The following is a 14421-nucleotide window of genomic DNA, read 5'->3' as shown; positions in this document are numbered from 1 at the left end:
AACTCAACCAAATTGAGAAAACTTCCAAACAGAACTTTATCATTGCAGAATTATGTTAACTGCACTAACTAGAATTCTCATATAATTTAATCTTCTTGTACAAGGAAGAAAACTCAATCCCAAAAAACAGACCCAACCCAAATGTAAAATCTACACTTCAAACAGAATTCCAAACTAAATCCAAAAAAATTGTTCCAATAAACAAAAAAAAAATTAATAAATAAATAAAGTACAAAAAACAGAAAATGAAAAAAAAAAATTAATCAAGCAAGAACTACCTAGGCATATATGAGTCCAGTGCAAAGAGTACCAACCCCTCAAACCCTAACCAAACCACTTGAATACAGAAATGTGTTTATGAGGATAACCTGAAGATAAATATATAAGGAAAAGAACACACGGGTCTGAGAACTTCAACCAGAGTTTTGCTACGAATCAACAACCAATATATTGAACTTGTCCTTCCTCACAAAAATTACAATCTGGTACACACGAGAAGATGGCAGCTGATCATAACATTTCTTGTGATCTTCTCACACAGCGGCCAACTTTTTTCTTGAATTCATCCTTCATCTCTCGCCATTCTTTCTGCAATTACATAAAGCAAACCAAAATAGTTCAGAACAACAAAAATAAAATCTTTTCACACTTTTTTGTTTTTAAATTTATGTTCATCAGTGTAAAAAGACATGTTTGTGCTGGGTTATGTAAAATCAGAATGACTTAACTTTGATATAACAGTGAGAACATATAGAACCTCAAACATTTAAACGAGTGGCAATATAATCCCAAATTGGCAATATTAGGCAACAAAATACACACATCTCCATAAATAGATTAGAAAAACCAATTGATAACATTTACTCAAACAAGTGGCCATAATCCAAGCATGGAAACAAACCATAATCAAACTAATAATATTGAAAAAAGAAATCACATTAAAAAAGAAAAAAAAAAAAAAAAATTAAAACATAACAAGAGAAAGCAATGGTGAACCATATACCGCCTTGAAAAAATAATGGATTGACAACCCAACTCAATGGACATACAGATAACATGGCTAAATTTGCTAGTGTCAACCTAAAAGCTACTGAGGAGTGAAGCATAGAAGTACTTAAGAAAAACCTAGGCAGTGTTTGGTAGAGTTTTAGAATTATGATTTGAAAATAGAGTTGTATTTTGAGTTTGTAAGTTTTGAAATTATGATTTGAGTATGGAAAATTTGTTTGGTTATGAGTTTTGAAAAGAGTTTTAAATTGAGTGATGTGACATATGATATTTGATAAAAAAAAACTTACAACTTATAACCAAACGCACAATCCAAAATTCTATTCAAAACTCATAAAAAATTTTAAAAAAATTTCACAAATATATATATTTTTATAATATAAAAATAACAGGTGCAAAAAAAAAAAAAAAAAAAAAAAAAAAAAAAAAAAAAAAACAAACAAACAAACAAACAAACCAAACACTGTTCCGGTCAACCGGTCGGACGACCAATTATCCCAAATTTTTTTACCTTGAAAAGAGTTTTCAAAAGTGAGTGTGGAATTAATTTTTGAAAATGCTAAACAAACATCACTCAAAAGTGAGTGGAATTAATTTTTGGTAGTGTTTGGTAGAGTTTTAGAATTATGATTTGACAATAGAGTTGTATTTTGAGTTTGTGAGTCTTGGAATTATGAATTGAGTGTGGAAAATTTGTTTGGTTATCAGTTTTGAAAAGAGTTTTAACTTGAGTTTGAATTGAGTGATGTGACATATGACATTTGATACAAAAACTTACAACTCATAACTAAACACTCAACCCAAAATTTAATTCAAAACTCATAAATTTTTTTAAAAGTTTCACAAATATTTCTTTTTTGTAATATAAAAATAACAGGTGCAAAAAAAAAAAAAAAAAAAAAAAACCGAACACTGCTCTGGACGACCACATAGTCCAAATTTTCCCACATTGAAAAGAGTTTTCAAAAATGAGTGTGGAATTAATTTTTAAAAATGCTAAACAAACATATTTTGAAATCTCAGCCAAATGAAGCCATAATCTCATAACATCTGCCTGCACCAAGTTAATCGACAACACTGAAACTCTGATACCTAGCTAAGGAAAAGGGAGATGGTCAGCATGAAGTTAAAGTCCTTCTCCATTTGCCTCCTCTATATATATAACCAAAATCAGAACTTATTGTTACCCCATCGAGCGAACAGATGCACACATGACTTGTCTTGCATCTCATTCTAATCTATGATATTACTTTCGTATCAATTATATTTAGAAATGAATCAACAATTTTTCCCAATTTTAGATAACACTTTTCTCTTTTGAAATGCAAAAATGTTCTATTCTTTGACTGAAGTTCTCTCCATTTGCACTTTTATAAAAACACTGAAATTAGATCTCAAAATTACTTTGCTTAGCAGTGAAAGAAGATTGTAGACACATAAGAGACAAAGTACCAATGATAGCCTTTGACTAAAGCTCCTCTTTCTAAACATGGATTTCACCTAAGAGAAAAGGACTTTATATGTTGAAGACTTATTTTAGGACATATTCTTTATGCTAGGACATACTCCTTTAAAATATTGGAAGCAACTCCTTTATAAGAAACATAATTAGCAACCCCCTCGGCACTCTCATAACATATTGAAAAAAGCACAAATATACTTCTAAATTTCTAAAACTAAAAAGTGCAGATTTTCAAGTGTAGCCATTGAAAAAATTTGTAAGGCAAGCTGACCAAAGTACTAGGATTTGAACTATATCAGAGGCAAGTTGACCTATCAAGTATAAGGTTAGGACTCAGAATCCAAAATTTTCTAAATAAAAACGATAGATCTCATTGCACGGGGATGCAATTTGCTAAGCTGGGGCAAAGAAAGTCGTCCAGCCCTACCAGATTAGGAATGTGAAGGCCTTTCCTTCGAAAGAAGACCGGGGAAAGAAAGAGCTATGCTATTGACTGACCATTTTTCTCATTTTGTTTGAAGTGCTCATGATGCACTACGGAAAACCTCCACCATGCCAAGGGACCAAGCAAGGCATAGCTAGCAGCATAGCAGCCCCCTTTCAGCGTAAAAGCGATCAAAATTTGAACATGCCACGTTTTACTATGAAGGATTGAACCATGGGATTGAATCTATAGGGCTATCACCTTCTTTGGCCAGATCTTCGAACCTTTTCACAATTACAGTTCACTGCATCCTTTACTAAAGAAAGCAAAGGGGCTTGAGGAGTTATACTGAAAGTATGTAGCCCTTCTGAATTCCAGGAATGGTAGCGAAGTAAAACGATCCCTATACTATCTAGGAAGTGGTGAATCAGAGCTGGAAGGGGACATCATTCAGTGAGGAACCTTAGATAAGTATGAAGTGACTAAATGATGAAGATGTTTAATCATCTACACGCAAACCAATTTTCGCTCCGACGAAGCTTGAGGATAGAGCATGTAACTCCCCAACCTAGATACCTCTACTTGCAATATCATGCCAGAACAGTTTAAATATCAAGTATCAACTTGCAGAAATAAACCATCCATTGCAGAGACAGGCAACCACTAATCAACCAGTAAAGGACTAATTCACAGTCCAACCAGTACGATCTCAATTTGATTAACCATATCAAATGCTCCCTCCACATGAAACATAGCCTCCAATTAGCCAATGAAATTACTACTAAAATACAAAAATATAAAATTTTGTTATTATCTTTTCCTTTCCTCTAGGATAACTTGGGTATATAACCTACCATATTAAAGCTTTGAAGTTTGATGCATCTCTTCGAAGTAAACAAATATAACTGGTGTTACTACTAGTCAACAAATCTGTGTAAAACTCTTAACTCTTGCAACCTCGGCATTTAATCACAAGCAAGGTTCTGAAAAGCGGTTGCGGTCGCCGTAACGGTGGAGGTGACGCTGTTGCGGTTGCCGGGTGTAAAGGCCGTAGTGTAACGGTTGCGGTAACCGGAACCGTGATTTTTTTTATTTTTCGCACGATTTGAAAAAAACTTACCGATACGCATATTTTTTTTTCATGATCATATTTATTGGGTTAAAAATAAATATTGATCAATTTTTGTAAATTTTTAAGTATGATTCAATATATTTCATAATTTTAAATCACTATAAATTGAGTTTTTAACATTTTATTTTAATAATTAATGACTTTATATTATACAAAAAATCAATCACTAACTATTATATATAAGATAAACAATGACAAAAGTAAGAGAATAAATAAGAGCCTATATATATATATATACATATTTTAACCAAGCCAAATAGATAATGACCACACTTATTATTATTATTATTTTCAAACTATATATAGATAGACACACACAAACAAAATGGTTTAGTGATAGCAGTTGAATAGAATAGCATATGTCTTACAACTTCAACAAATCAATAACATGTTCTTCATTTTCCCTCTTATCTCTCTCTCTATCTCTTGCTCCTCAATTTTCTCTCTTTATCTTCCCTCTTCTCTCTATCCATCTTTCCCAATTTTCAGTTTTTTTTTTGTATGTTTTTTCGAAAAAAACAGTTTGGAACCATTACGCAACGGTGCCGTAACAACCGTACCGCTACGGTAGCCGCTACAGCCGACACACTTGTGAATCTCAATCACACTGTAAAAGCGGCCGTAACGGGTGGCGGTAACCGTCAAAACCGTTACGTAACGGCGTTACATAACGGTTGCGCCTGCTTTTTAAAACCTTGATCACAAGTAACAAAATATTTCACCAACTACAAAGCACATGCTTTTCTATTCTATGTTGCAAAAATCCTAACTAGACAAAGAGCTCTCTGGGTCTGGACATTGGTGGCATCGAGGAAATAGAAATTTCTAAAACAGTTCAGTACAGGGCACCCACATTACTACCACCTAGTAAATCGTGATGATGATTAGCCCAACATTACTTCAAACTATATGTAACCATACAATGATAAACAACATGAACAATTTAAATTAAGCATTCAGTTATCTGAACAAACTAAGATAAAGGACTTTCAAAAAGAGATGCTATACGACAACTAAGTGGCACTTACTGCTGCTTCCACGTTTGCTGGAGATTCATCATTTGGACTGGAAAGCATTGAAATGATACTCAAAACTATACTTTCAACCTGTCATAACATCATTTCAAAAGTAATTAAACCTGAAATGCAGACATAAAATAAAAGGACAGACAAAACCTCTGTGTGTGTGTGTTGGACAATACGGCATCATTAACTTGTCTGTTGAATGGTCCAAGTGAGCCCATGGAGGAAGCAGCAGATTCCATTCTTCCAAGGTTGTGAACAAATCTTCCACAACTTTGAAATCAAACTTAACAACCTAGACCTAAATTTGCTGCTACAAGAGGAAACTAGTTCATACTTACCATTTGGTTCTATATAAAACACACACACATACAAACCTACATACATACAATTTATTTTCTCAATTGAGGTTAAGATACAAACAAAAAAGTATTAAGGTTGATAAAATATTCCCCTCTTTGCAGACCCAATGCCAGTGGGTTGGTCAGAATAAATGTTTATGATCGAAGGTTAGACGGTAATGACAGTTTGCAGGAGTGGTTTATTTTCCTAGTGGATTGTCAATGCGAGTTAGTCTATTATGGAAATGGTTATTGTTCAATTAACGATAAACAGGTGCCATGAATGGTGAAGTATCGACTTGAAAATTCGAATATTAAATGGGGGATTACGTATTGTAAAATGAAGAGGTATCTGAAATATTCTATGAGTGACATGCCAGAAGATTCGCAAGTGAGGGCCCCCTCTATTGTTGTGTTATCTAAAAAATATACTAATGATAATGTTAATGTTTGGCATTGTCCTCCAACGAAGGCCATTCTGATTTTGATACAAACAACCATTGACAATTATTTTCTATCTAATCCCATTGCTATGTTAATCTTAGCAATTCCCACCTTTCAGAAAAGACCAAGTTTGCATTATAATTGTTTTTTCCATAAATAACAAGCTTCATCTATCGACAGATTTTTTTTTACTGGATTTAGAGTATAATATTATCTTCTTCCAATACTGTTAGCATGCAAGCTATCGAATGTAAAATAACTAAGAGATGGATTGGCAAGCACACTTGTGGTGCAACCCAAACACCAAAGCTTGGAACATGTGGCTGTTCAAGGACCATTCTCAACAACTATGTGGGAACATGCAAACCGTCTAGAATGGAAGAAAGAAAGCACAAAAATATAGAACATACAGTATGCACAGGTGACCAGCGTTCACTTGCAAGCTCATAGCCATTGGGGTCATCACCAGGAGGATGAAGAATTGATATGCAAACCCGCCCATCAGGATAAACTGCATTGTACAGTGAACAAAATCAGTTTCAAGCAACACTCTAACGTCAGTGATTAAAAAACAAACATATAATGGCTAACAGCGACTAACCATTGGGATGCCAAACCTCCGAAACAAACTTCACTGTTGGTGGGCTGTTTGGGTAATCAGATGGAAAACTCATGATGGCATTGAAATATCCACCATCACTGGCATTCAATAGTTAAAAAAAAATTGGAAAACAATTAACTCTTAAAGCAATTAAGAGACTTTCAATCAATAAAAACTTCAGACATAGCTCCACAATCACATCCACAAAAGGCCCCAAAATGTGGGCAACTCAATTTGACTATGATCAGGGAATAATGGAGAGGGGTTCTGAGGCAAATATGAACCATCATGCCACAGAACTAGAACAAATTCCTTTGACTACATGAAATCATGCAGCGAATCAAGCATCAAAGGGAATCATAGAGAAGAATTGACTACCAAGCATATAAAGTAAGCAAAATCAAGCACTAGATACACAAACTCAAGCAAAGAATCTACTTATAAACCAACAAATAGGTGGCCTACTTCTAAACAACTCCCAAAGATCCCAACCATAACAGGTAAAAACTGGGTATGCAAAATCAAACGACAAATAAATACAAAAGTGGCAACCAAACAAAATTCAAGTAGAAAAGTGGCAGTTCTTTTGGACAATTTCTAACCCTAGCACCCAAAAACTCCAGAAAAATAATTATCATACCAGCTACAGAATTCGGGTAAGCCCTAACAAAAACCATATCAAATCAAAAAGCAATCTACAAAGGCCTAACAAATTAATCAATTGAAACACATTCAAAAACCCCAATTAAACAGGGAAAAAAATGCCGATCAAAAAAAAAACAGGGAAAAAAATATCAACCCTAGATAGATCCACTCACAGCAAACAAAATCATCAAATTACCACCAACAACAAAATCAAAATGATAAAAGAAACAATCTTTAAGATAGAATTGCATACTAAAGAGTATCAGGGGGTCCAATAATGGTAACACTCCATTCAAAGATGTTGCTCTCGTCAACCAAACCTGCCGAGAACCCATCAACAGGGTGCTTACAAAGATCTGCAAACAAAGAACCGATTAATCAAAACCCCAGTCCATCAATCACACACACACACACATATATGTATTGAGTCTCTGTCAATACTTCGTTTGAGAGAGAAAAACAACAGAGAACTTGATCAGTACCTCTGAGTTGTTTCTGAAGGAGGAGGCTTGCTTGTGTGGCCATACCAGAGAGAGAGAGAGAGAGTTGAAAGAGGTGAGATTGCGCTGGAGTAGAGAGAGAAGAAGAAGAGGTACCACCGCCGTAATGGGCAATATGTATATATATAGAAAGAGGCCGACAACTGGTGCATTTATAGATACGGGAAAGTTTCTTAATGCGGCTTCTCTATGGGCTCTCGGATTTGTAAATTATATTTTTACCTCATTATTTTCGGCCACTTTTTACTTTTAAAATTTATTTATTTTTACTTTTATCTTTTATATTTTATATTTTAATTTTTTTTATAAATTAATTTTTATTTCAAAATTAAATAAAAAATAATACATTGACAGTCACGTAATATATAAATTTAATTATATATAACATATACTTTTAACATAAATTTAAATCTTAATATAATTATATATTTTTATGTTATGTGATAGTCATTTATTAAATTTTTTATTTAATTTTAAAAATAAAATGAAAAAAAATTAAAATATAAAGTAAAAATGATCAAATATAAGGTTTGCATGCACTGAAGAAAACGGGGGTTGAATCCTCTACGACGACTATTCGCATAACGGTTGTTACCCCGCAAATATATATCGCCACGTCATATGCCTCATAGGATGCAAGTTGGAACCAAGTTGTAACATAAAATAGTAAATTAGTTTTCTAACCACTAAAATACAATTTTAAGTATAAACATTGATTGTAAAATTATGTGCAAATTTTATAGAATTTTCTTATTGCCCCTCCTAATGTTTAATTTTGGAGAAATTACAATAAAAAAAAATCTTAAGATTTTAACCTTGTAACAAAATAAATTTTTAATTTTTAATTCTGTGAGTTTAAATTTTAATTTTTTAATTTATTTTTAATCCAAAGCATTCACCTATTTCTGTTAAGTAATAAAAATTCATTTTAATCACGAAACTTGTATACCTGCATTGCCAAATAAGCTGTACAAAAATATTAAAATAAGTTTTTTTACTTATTATGAAAAGAAATATAAAAGGTAGAGAGGTAAAATAATCCAAATAAGTTAAAAATTTAATAAATTGGCTTATAAGCCACTTTTCAAAAGAGACTTTAGTCTCGCTAAATAAGCAATTTTTTCATAAACAAATAACTTTTTTGAAAACACCTAAATATTTGTATAAAAACGATTTTATTCTCAATACTTCGAAAATTCCACTGTTTCCACTTAATTATGTTAACCAATACTTTACATCACAATAAAAATAATATGGTAATTTTTTTGCCAAAAAGCAAAAGTTTGGACCCGCAAAACATTATTCATAACAAAAAAATAATTCTTTTTAACGATTATCAAAAGCATCTACTTTTTTATATCTAGAAAAATAAAATAAAATAACAAAAAATTGCTAAAAAATCAAAAATCAAATCATACCTTATTATAAAATAAAAGACAAATGTTTCTATCATATCATTCTAATCAAATATTCTATATAAAAATTCCAAGAGGTTAAAATATACTCATTTAATCAAATATGGCATCCAAATTCCAGTCAACTGCTTTAGGTTTAGACCGGCACTTAAAAATTTCACAACCAAACATTTCCTCTTTCGGCCCTACCATTTACAAGATCTTGATTCTTGAAGATATATATATATATATATATATCTTAATTTAGTTTCGTCTCGTTTGTTACTCAGTTAAAAAAGTCACTTTTTTATCATTAGTAATTTTTTTTCAAATTTGTGTCAAATTTTTTTTTATTTTTTCTGTTTGTCTAGTGTAGTTTAAAAAAAGTTTACTAAACACCAAAAAAAGGCAACTGCTTTTTTAATTTTTATTTTGATGGATTTTTTTTCAATTTTTACTTTTTTATTAGTTTTTTTTTTGTTTGTTTGTTAATCTAGTCAAATAGAACTTAAAAATCTAAATTTAAAAATTATTAAAAAGTAACAGAAAAAAAAAATCACTAAAAAAATCAATTTAAAACACATGTATATTTATAGGCATTCATCAAAGCAGCAATCAATCACTCCCAGATTACAACAACCTAGACCAGTCAGTGGACGAATAGTTATGCAGTGGGCAAAGTGGGCTCTAAGGCTCCAGCCCACCCAAAATTTAAAGACTGTTCTTCAAATGGCCCAATTCAGACAAGACATACAATTTTTAAATTTATATTCAAATTATAATCGAAACACATAATTACTTCTTAATTTGGTACCACCAAAGGTCCATTTTAGATTTCACTTGGGCCCTATCAAAGCCCAAAGACCATGCTCAAAAAATAGTGGTTGTAAATGAACAAGTTGTCTATAAATAATTTGATTTGTGTAGTAACAAATTTGTTTTTATTTGAACATTTCATAAATGAGTCGAGTTAAAACTATGCCTTTGAATTTATATAATAAATAAATTAAACTTGAACACAGTCCAACTTAGTCGTTATGTTTGTGAGTATATACCTATACATTATGTAAGACACTTCAATATAAAACACACAATATGCATGGTTGAATTTTCTTTTTTTTCTTTCTAATGCTTGAATGCTTCTAATTTTGATATTTTCCCTCCAAAAATATTTCAGACCCCCATTGAGGTGACCCCAGGATCCCAGTAGGGTCTGATTGGCCAGGATTTTTTTTTTTTTTTTCTTCTTCCAATAACCAACCCCCACGTGTGTGTGGAGGTGGGGGTCTCAATCATGTTTGTTTTCCCTCTCTTCATCCCCCAAAATTTTTTTTTTTTTTTGATTTCTCTGTCTCAAGTTTCATTAGCTGTTCCTGTACAATCATCTTGTCAATGTATGTGGCGCATTTTGTTCATTTATCAAAAAAAATAAGAGTTGAATTTAAGCTCAAATTTGACTTGTGTAATAAACAAGTCGGGCATAAACATCATATGTTTATACTGTTTTAAATCAAACGTAAATAAAAATTGAGGTGCTCAAAATTACTAAGATTAATCCCAACTTTGTGTACCTTATAAGAAGATTACATAAAAATGATATATATAGGGGCAATTAATTACACAAGTGGGGGAATTTTTTTTTATTATTATTTTTTTAATTACAATAGAAATGGAGCATTTAAAAAAAATACTACTAACATATTATCATTTTGACATTTTTGCCCCTCAATTTCTATCTCTCTCATCTTCTCTCTCTTATCTGTTTCTCTTCCTTACCTCATCTTTTCTTAGCCCACTCCTTCCCCATTCTCTCCCATCCTTCTTTGCGCCTCCCCTACCCTCCACCAACCCCTTCTACCTACCCCCTTCATCGCTGTCACCACCGCCACACTCAACCCTCCATCACCCTTAGGGCTACACATCGAACAGGGCAAGGTTGAGTTTGAATTGACTTTACACTACTTAATAAGGAACTTTGTATCTGTCCAAACCTAGCTTGACCCGAACATCGGGCCTATAATATCCAAGCCTTATTTAGCTTGTTTGGTTTGAGTTTTCTGAATGCACTTTTCAGAAAATTGAAATTTTTTTATTTTTTTGTTTTCACTGAATTTTTTTAACGTTTTAAGCAATTTTTTTAAAAATTTTTTTTAGATACACCTAACATAAATACACTTAAAAAAAAGTATAATGTTTGTAAAAAAAATCTTTAAGAAATTCACTAAATACAAAAAATATACAAAAATTCAATATATTTTTCGTATTCTTATGTATTTATTGATTTTTTAGAGTATTTTTTTATAAATATTTTACTTTTTAGATACATCTAAGTTAGGTGCATCTTAAAAAGTAAAAAAAAAATGCTTAAAATCTTAAAAATATTCACTAAAAATAAAAAACAAAAAATATGAAAAATAAAAAAATTCAATTTTTGGAAAATTGAATCCAGGACACTAAACACAGTAATACATTTCTCAAACCATCCCATTAGGCCTCCTACGTACATATGAGTTTTTTTTTAAAAAATAATTCAAACTAATTAAGGTAGAGACCTTAGATTACATGTATCCTATAATGAAAATAACTCAAGTACTCAATATACACTGGGGTGCCGACAACATACACTCATAAGAAAGTAGTAGCATACTCGTGAATTTCATCACCCATGCAATGATAACTAGAAAGAACTCAAATTCCTTCACTCTTTGCACAATAGATGTCCCAGCATAAACTCCTAATATTATTTAAAACAAAATATAATGGCTCCTAACATATTTTGTTAAAAAAAAAAATGTTGAGTCCCTCCCAGGCCACATTCAAGCAATAAACTATTGATTTTGAATTGCAAATCTTTCAGTTTTGCTGTCATATACTTGCAAAAAGGTCCTGCACGAGCTAGGATTATTCACTGCCCGCTGATTTTGAAAGGCGAGGGGGTTCATGTGTTTCAGCTTCTCATCATGTTTGAACAAATGTGTACCTCTTGCTTGCAAGGTTCTAGTCCCACTTCAGAGAAAGTGTCTTTGCTCAAGCTACAGTTGCTAAGCATGGGAAAGTTCAACTTTGCAGACTGCAATATCCATCCAGATATATCTATTTCTTTCTCTTATTCATTTTATATAATAAAAAAAGCACCGGATCATAACTCTAGATGCCGAGTGTGAGTTTGTGGGTTCCAAGTCTTAGGATAACCACTTTGTGCATATTATGCCAAATATTAAGATTTATATCAAATTCAAATCTACACCTCCCAAGACCCTCATATAATGGAAGCCAGTAAGTAGGAATGAACTTTATAATAAAACAATGCAGGACATAAAATTCAACTCCTCAAAGTATTCAAGTGTTGAATTCACCCATGTGTGAAAGAGGTGATCATCCAAGTTGGTTGGTCAACAATGGAAGGCAACCAACCAAGTCAAGCTTGGTGGCCACCAACCATGTCAAGGGTCAAGTATGGAGGCTACCCAAAGGCTCTCCCACCTACTCCCTCACCTATAAATGGAGGTTGAGAGGAGAGGCCAAAGGGTGAGTGAGTAAGTGAGGAAGAAAACCGTGAACCAAAGAGTGCGAGAGATGTGAGGCGGAGAGACCGTCTCCCTCGGTGTGAGCGAGGGAGACGGGTGAGTGGCTGAGTGGGGAGAGTGTGAGCTCCTCCTCTATTGTAATCTTTCTGTAATCTCCTCATTGGTATAGTGATAACCGGTTACTCTCCCGTGGACGTAGGCATTGGGCCGAACCACGTAAAATATTGTGTCTCCTTGTGTGTGGGTGTGTTTTTCTGCTTGCAATGATTTCTATAAGGTCTTGGGCGGGATCCCAGATCCCAACAAGTGGTATCAGAGCCTCGTCGGTGGCGTTTCGGAACAAAAACAGCATGTTGTCCGAAACTGCCCAGAAATCAAGTTGCTCGAAATCCGATTTTGAGCATACCAGGAGCAAGGTCTCGAGAAGAGGAGTCCAACCATATAAAGCAGACACCCAGAGGAGCTGCCACGCGCCCTCACGCGCCTCCTGAATAAGGCGCGTGAGTCCCAGTCTCGGCACGCGCCTCCACGCGCCGTGAAGGCAGACGGCGCGTCGGCCCAGTCGCGGCACGCGCCCCACGCGCGGATGAAGGAAGAAGATGAGTGGGGGAGGCGCGTGTATGGCACGCGCGTGCCACGTCAGCAGCCACGTCATCTGCCACGTCATCCGCAGGAGGAGGAATCCTGTGTTTCGCGGCTACGGTGCAGCCGCAGATCTGAGGCGTACAAAATGTTTTGGCTAGATCGAAGCCATTTGGAGTCCGTTTTTGGTGATCCAATAGTGGTTTCCGACTATTTGGAGTATTCCGGACACATCCGTACGGTCAGATTTTGGAGATGGAGTTTCTGTAAAAAGAAGGCAGATTAAAGTGGCAGACGGCGTTAGGGACAGTGGACGGAATATTCTGTTGGAACACGGAATATTCCCTGAACTTCTGAAAATTGCAATTTGGCCCAACATTTTCAGAAAATTGTGGTGTGGCCCAGCTTTCGGGGATAGTTTTCAGTGAGGTCCCCGGAAATGCAGCGAAGGTTGGTCCTAGCTAAACGGACCGCTCCGGACGCAACCGCGAGGTCAGAATAGTGAAATTCTGAACGGTTTGGAAAGATTGTCAAAACATGGGAGTTTGTCATCTTCAATAGTCGAAGGAAGGTTGCCGGATATTGTGGAAAGCTGCGGATTCACTGAAGAGGTTAGAATGGGCAGATTCTGACCCGATTGGACAACCAGATACAGATTGAGATAGATCATTGAAGACCAGAGGAGATCAGGCTTGATCAAATGGCAGATCGAGGGAGATCAGGATTGGTCAGGGGCGATCAGAGGATTGCAGACATGATTATCTCAAGATCAAAGGTCTAGGAAAGTTCTGTCAAAAAGACACTGTCTAAGGAGACTGGTTCTTAAGTGGGACCGGTTGTGACCCCACCAGTCTTTCCTGGGAACTTTCCTGGTTGTTGAGGTGATCGGAGGATCTGGTTCAATCAAAAGAGAAGACCATTCATCGACGGATAGATGATTTGGCAACCAGTACAGGCTCAGGGAAATACTGTGGCTGTTGGAGCTACTGTATACGAGAAGGTACTAATGGTATGTGGACATGTAGAACAATAGTTGCAGAGGAGCATACTAAGCGCAGAAGTACAATTGCAGACGTGCAACAGTGCAAGGGTACGCTAGAGTGTCGTACAGAGGCGCGAGAAGAGTGTGCAGCAGCGGGTTGTTGACAGTTCACAGGAACTTCCAGACAGAGAAATTGAGACAGGTAAAACGCAAGAGTGCGTGCCAAGGAGTGGCAAGTCTTATTTCTCTATGGTGGTTTCTTTAGTTCCATGGCAGCAGATGATAGAGTTGATACAGATCTCTCAAGCAAGCTTGACGCAGGGAGACCAGAAGCCATGGGTGCGAGCACTATGCACG

At 34.8% G+C, this 14421-nt stretch overlaps 1 protein-coding gene across 1 annotated transcript; it reads right to left on the bottom strand.

The window, feature by feature from the left end:
- Positions 1 to 35: 35 nt before the first annotated feature.
- Positions 36 to 7719, bottom strand: LOC114295755 (ubiquitin-conjugating enzyme E2 7). The gene is made up of 6 exons (XM_028240068.2): positions 7562 to 7719; positions 7333 to 7435; positions 6435 to 6532; positions 6244 to 6344; positions 5055 to 5132; positions 36 to 588 (listed from the first exon to the last, which is right to left on the bottom strand). Exons 1-6 carry the CDS (start codon positions 7602 to 7604, stop codon positions 511 to 513), a joined length of 501 nt encoding a protein of 166 aa, XP_028095869.1. The 5' UTR covers positions 7605 to 7719; the 3' UTR covers positions 36 to 510.
- Positions 7720 to 14421: the final 6702 nt, after the last annotated feature.

The sequence above is a fragment of the Camellia sinensis genome, chromosome 14, assembly GCF_055761805.1.
Source record: "Camellia sinensis isolate YWXY chromosome 14, ASM5576180v1, whole genome shotgun sequence".
NCBI classification, from domain to species: Eukaryota; Viridiplantae; Streptophyta; class Magnoliopsida; order Ericales; family Theaceae; genus Camellia; species Camellia sinensis.
The sequence above is the reverse complement of the archived record's forward strand: the minus strand, read 5'-3'. Positions and strand labels throughout refer to the sequence as shown.

Coding starts and splice junctions, on each gene's coding strand:
- LOC114295755 (XM_028240068.2), bottom strand. CDS start 7,604: ATGGCCACACAAGCAAGCCTCCTCCTTCAGAAACAACTCAGAG. Junction 6,533..7,332: donor GGACCCCCTGATACTCTTTA/GTATGCAATTCT, acceptor ATTGAATGCCAG/TGATGGTGGATATTTCAATG. Junction 5,133..6,243: donor GCTGGTCACCTGTGCATACT/GTATGTTCTATA, acceptor ATGTTATGACAG/GTTGAAAGTATAGTTTTGAG.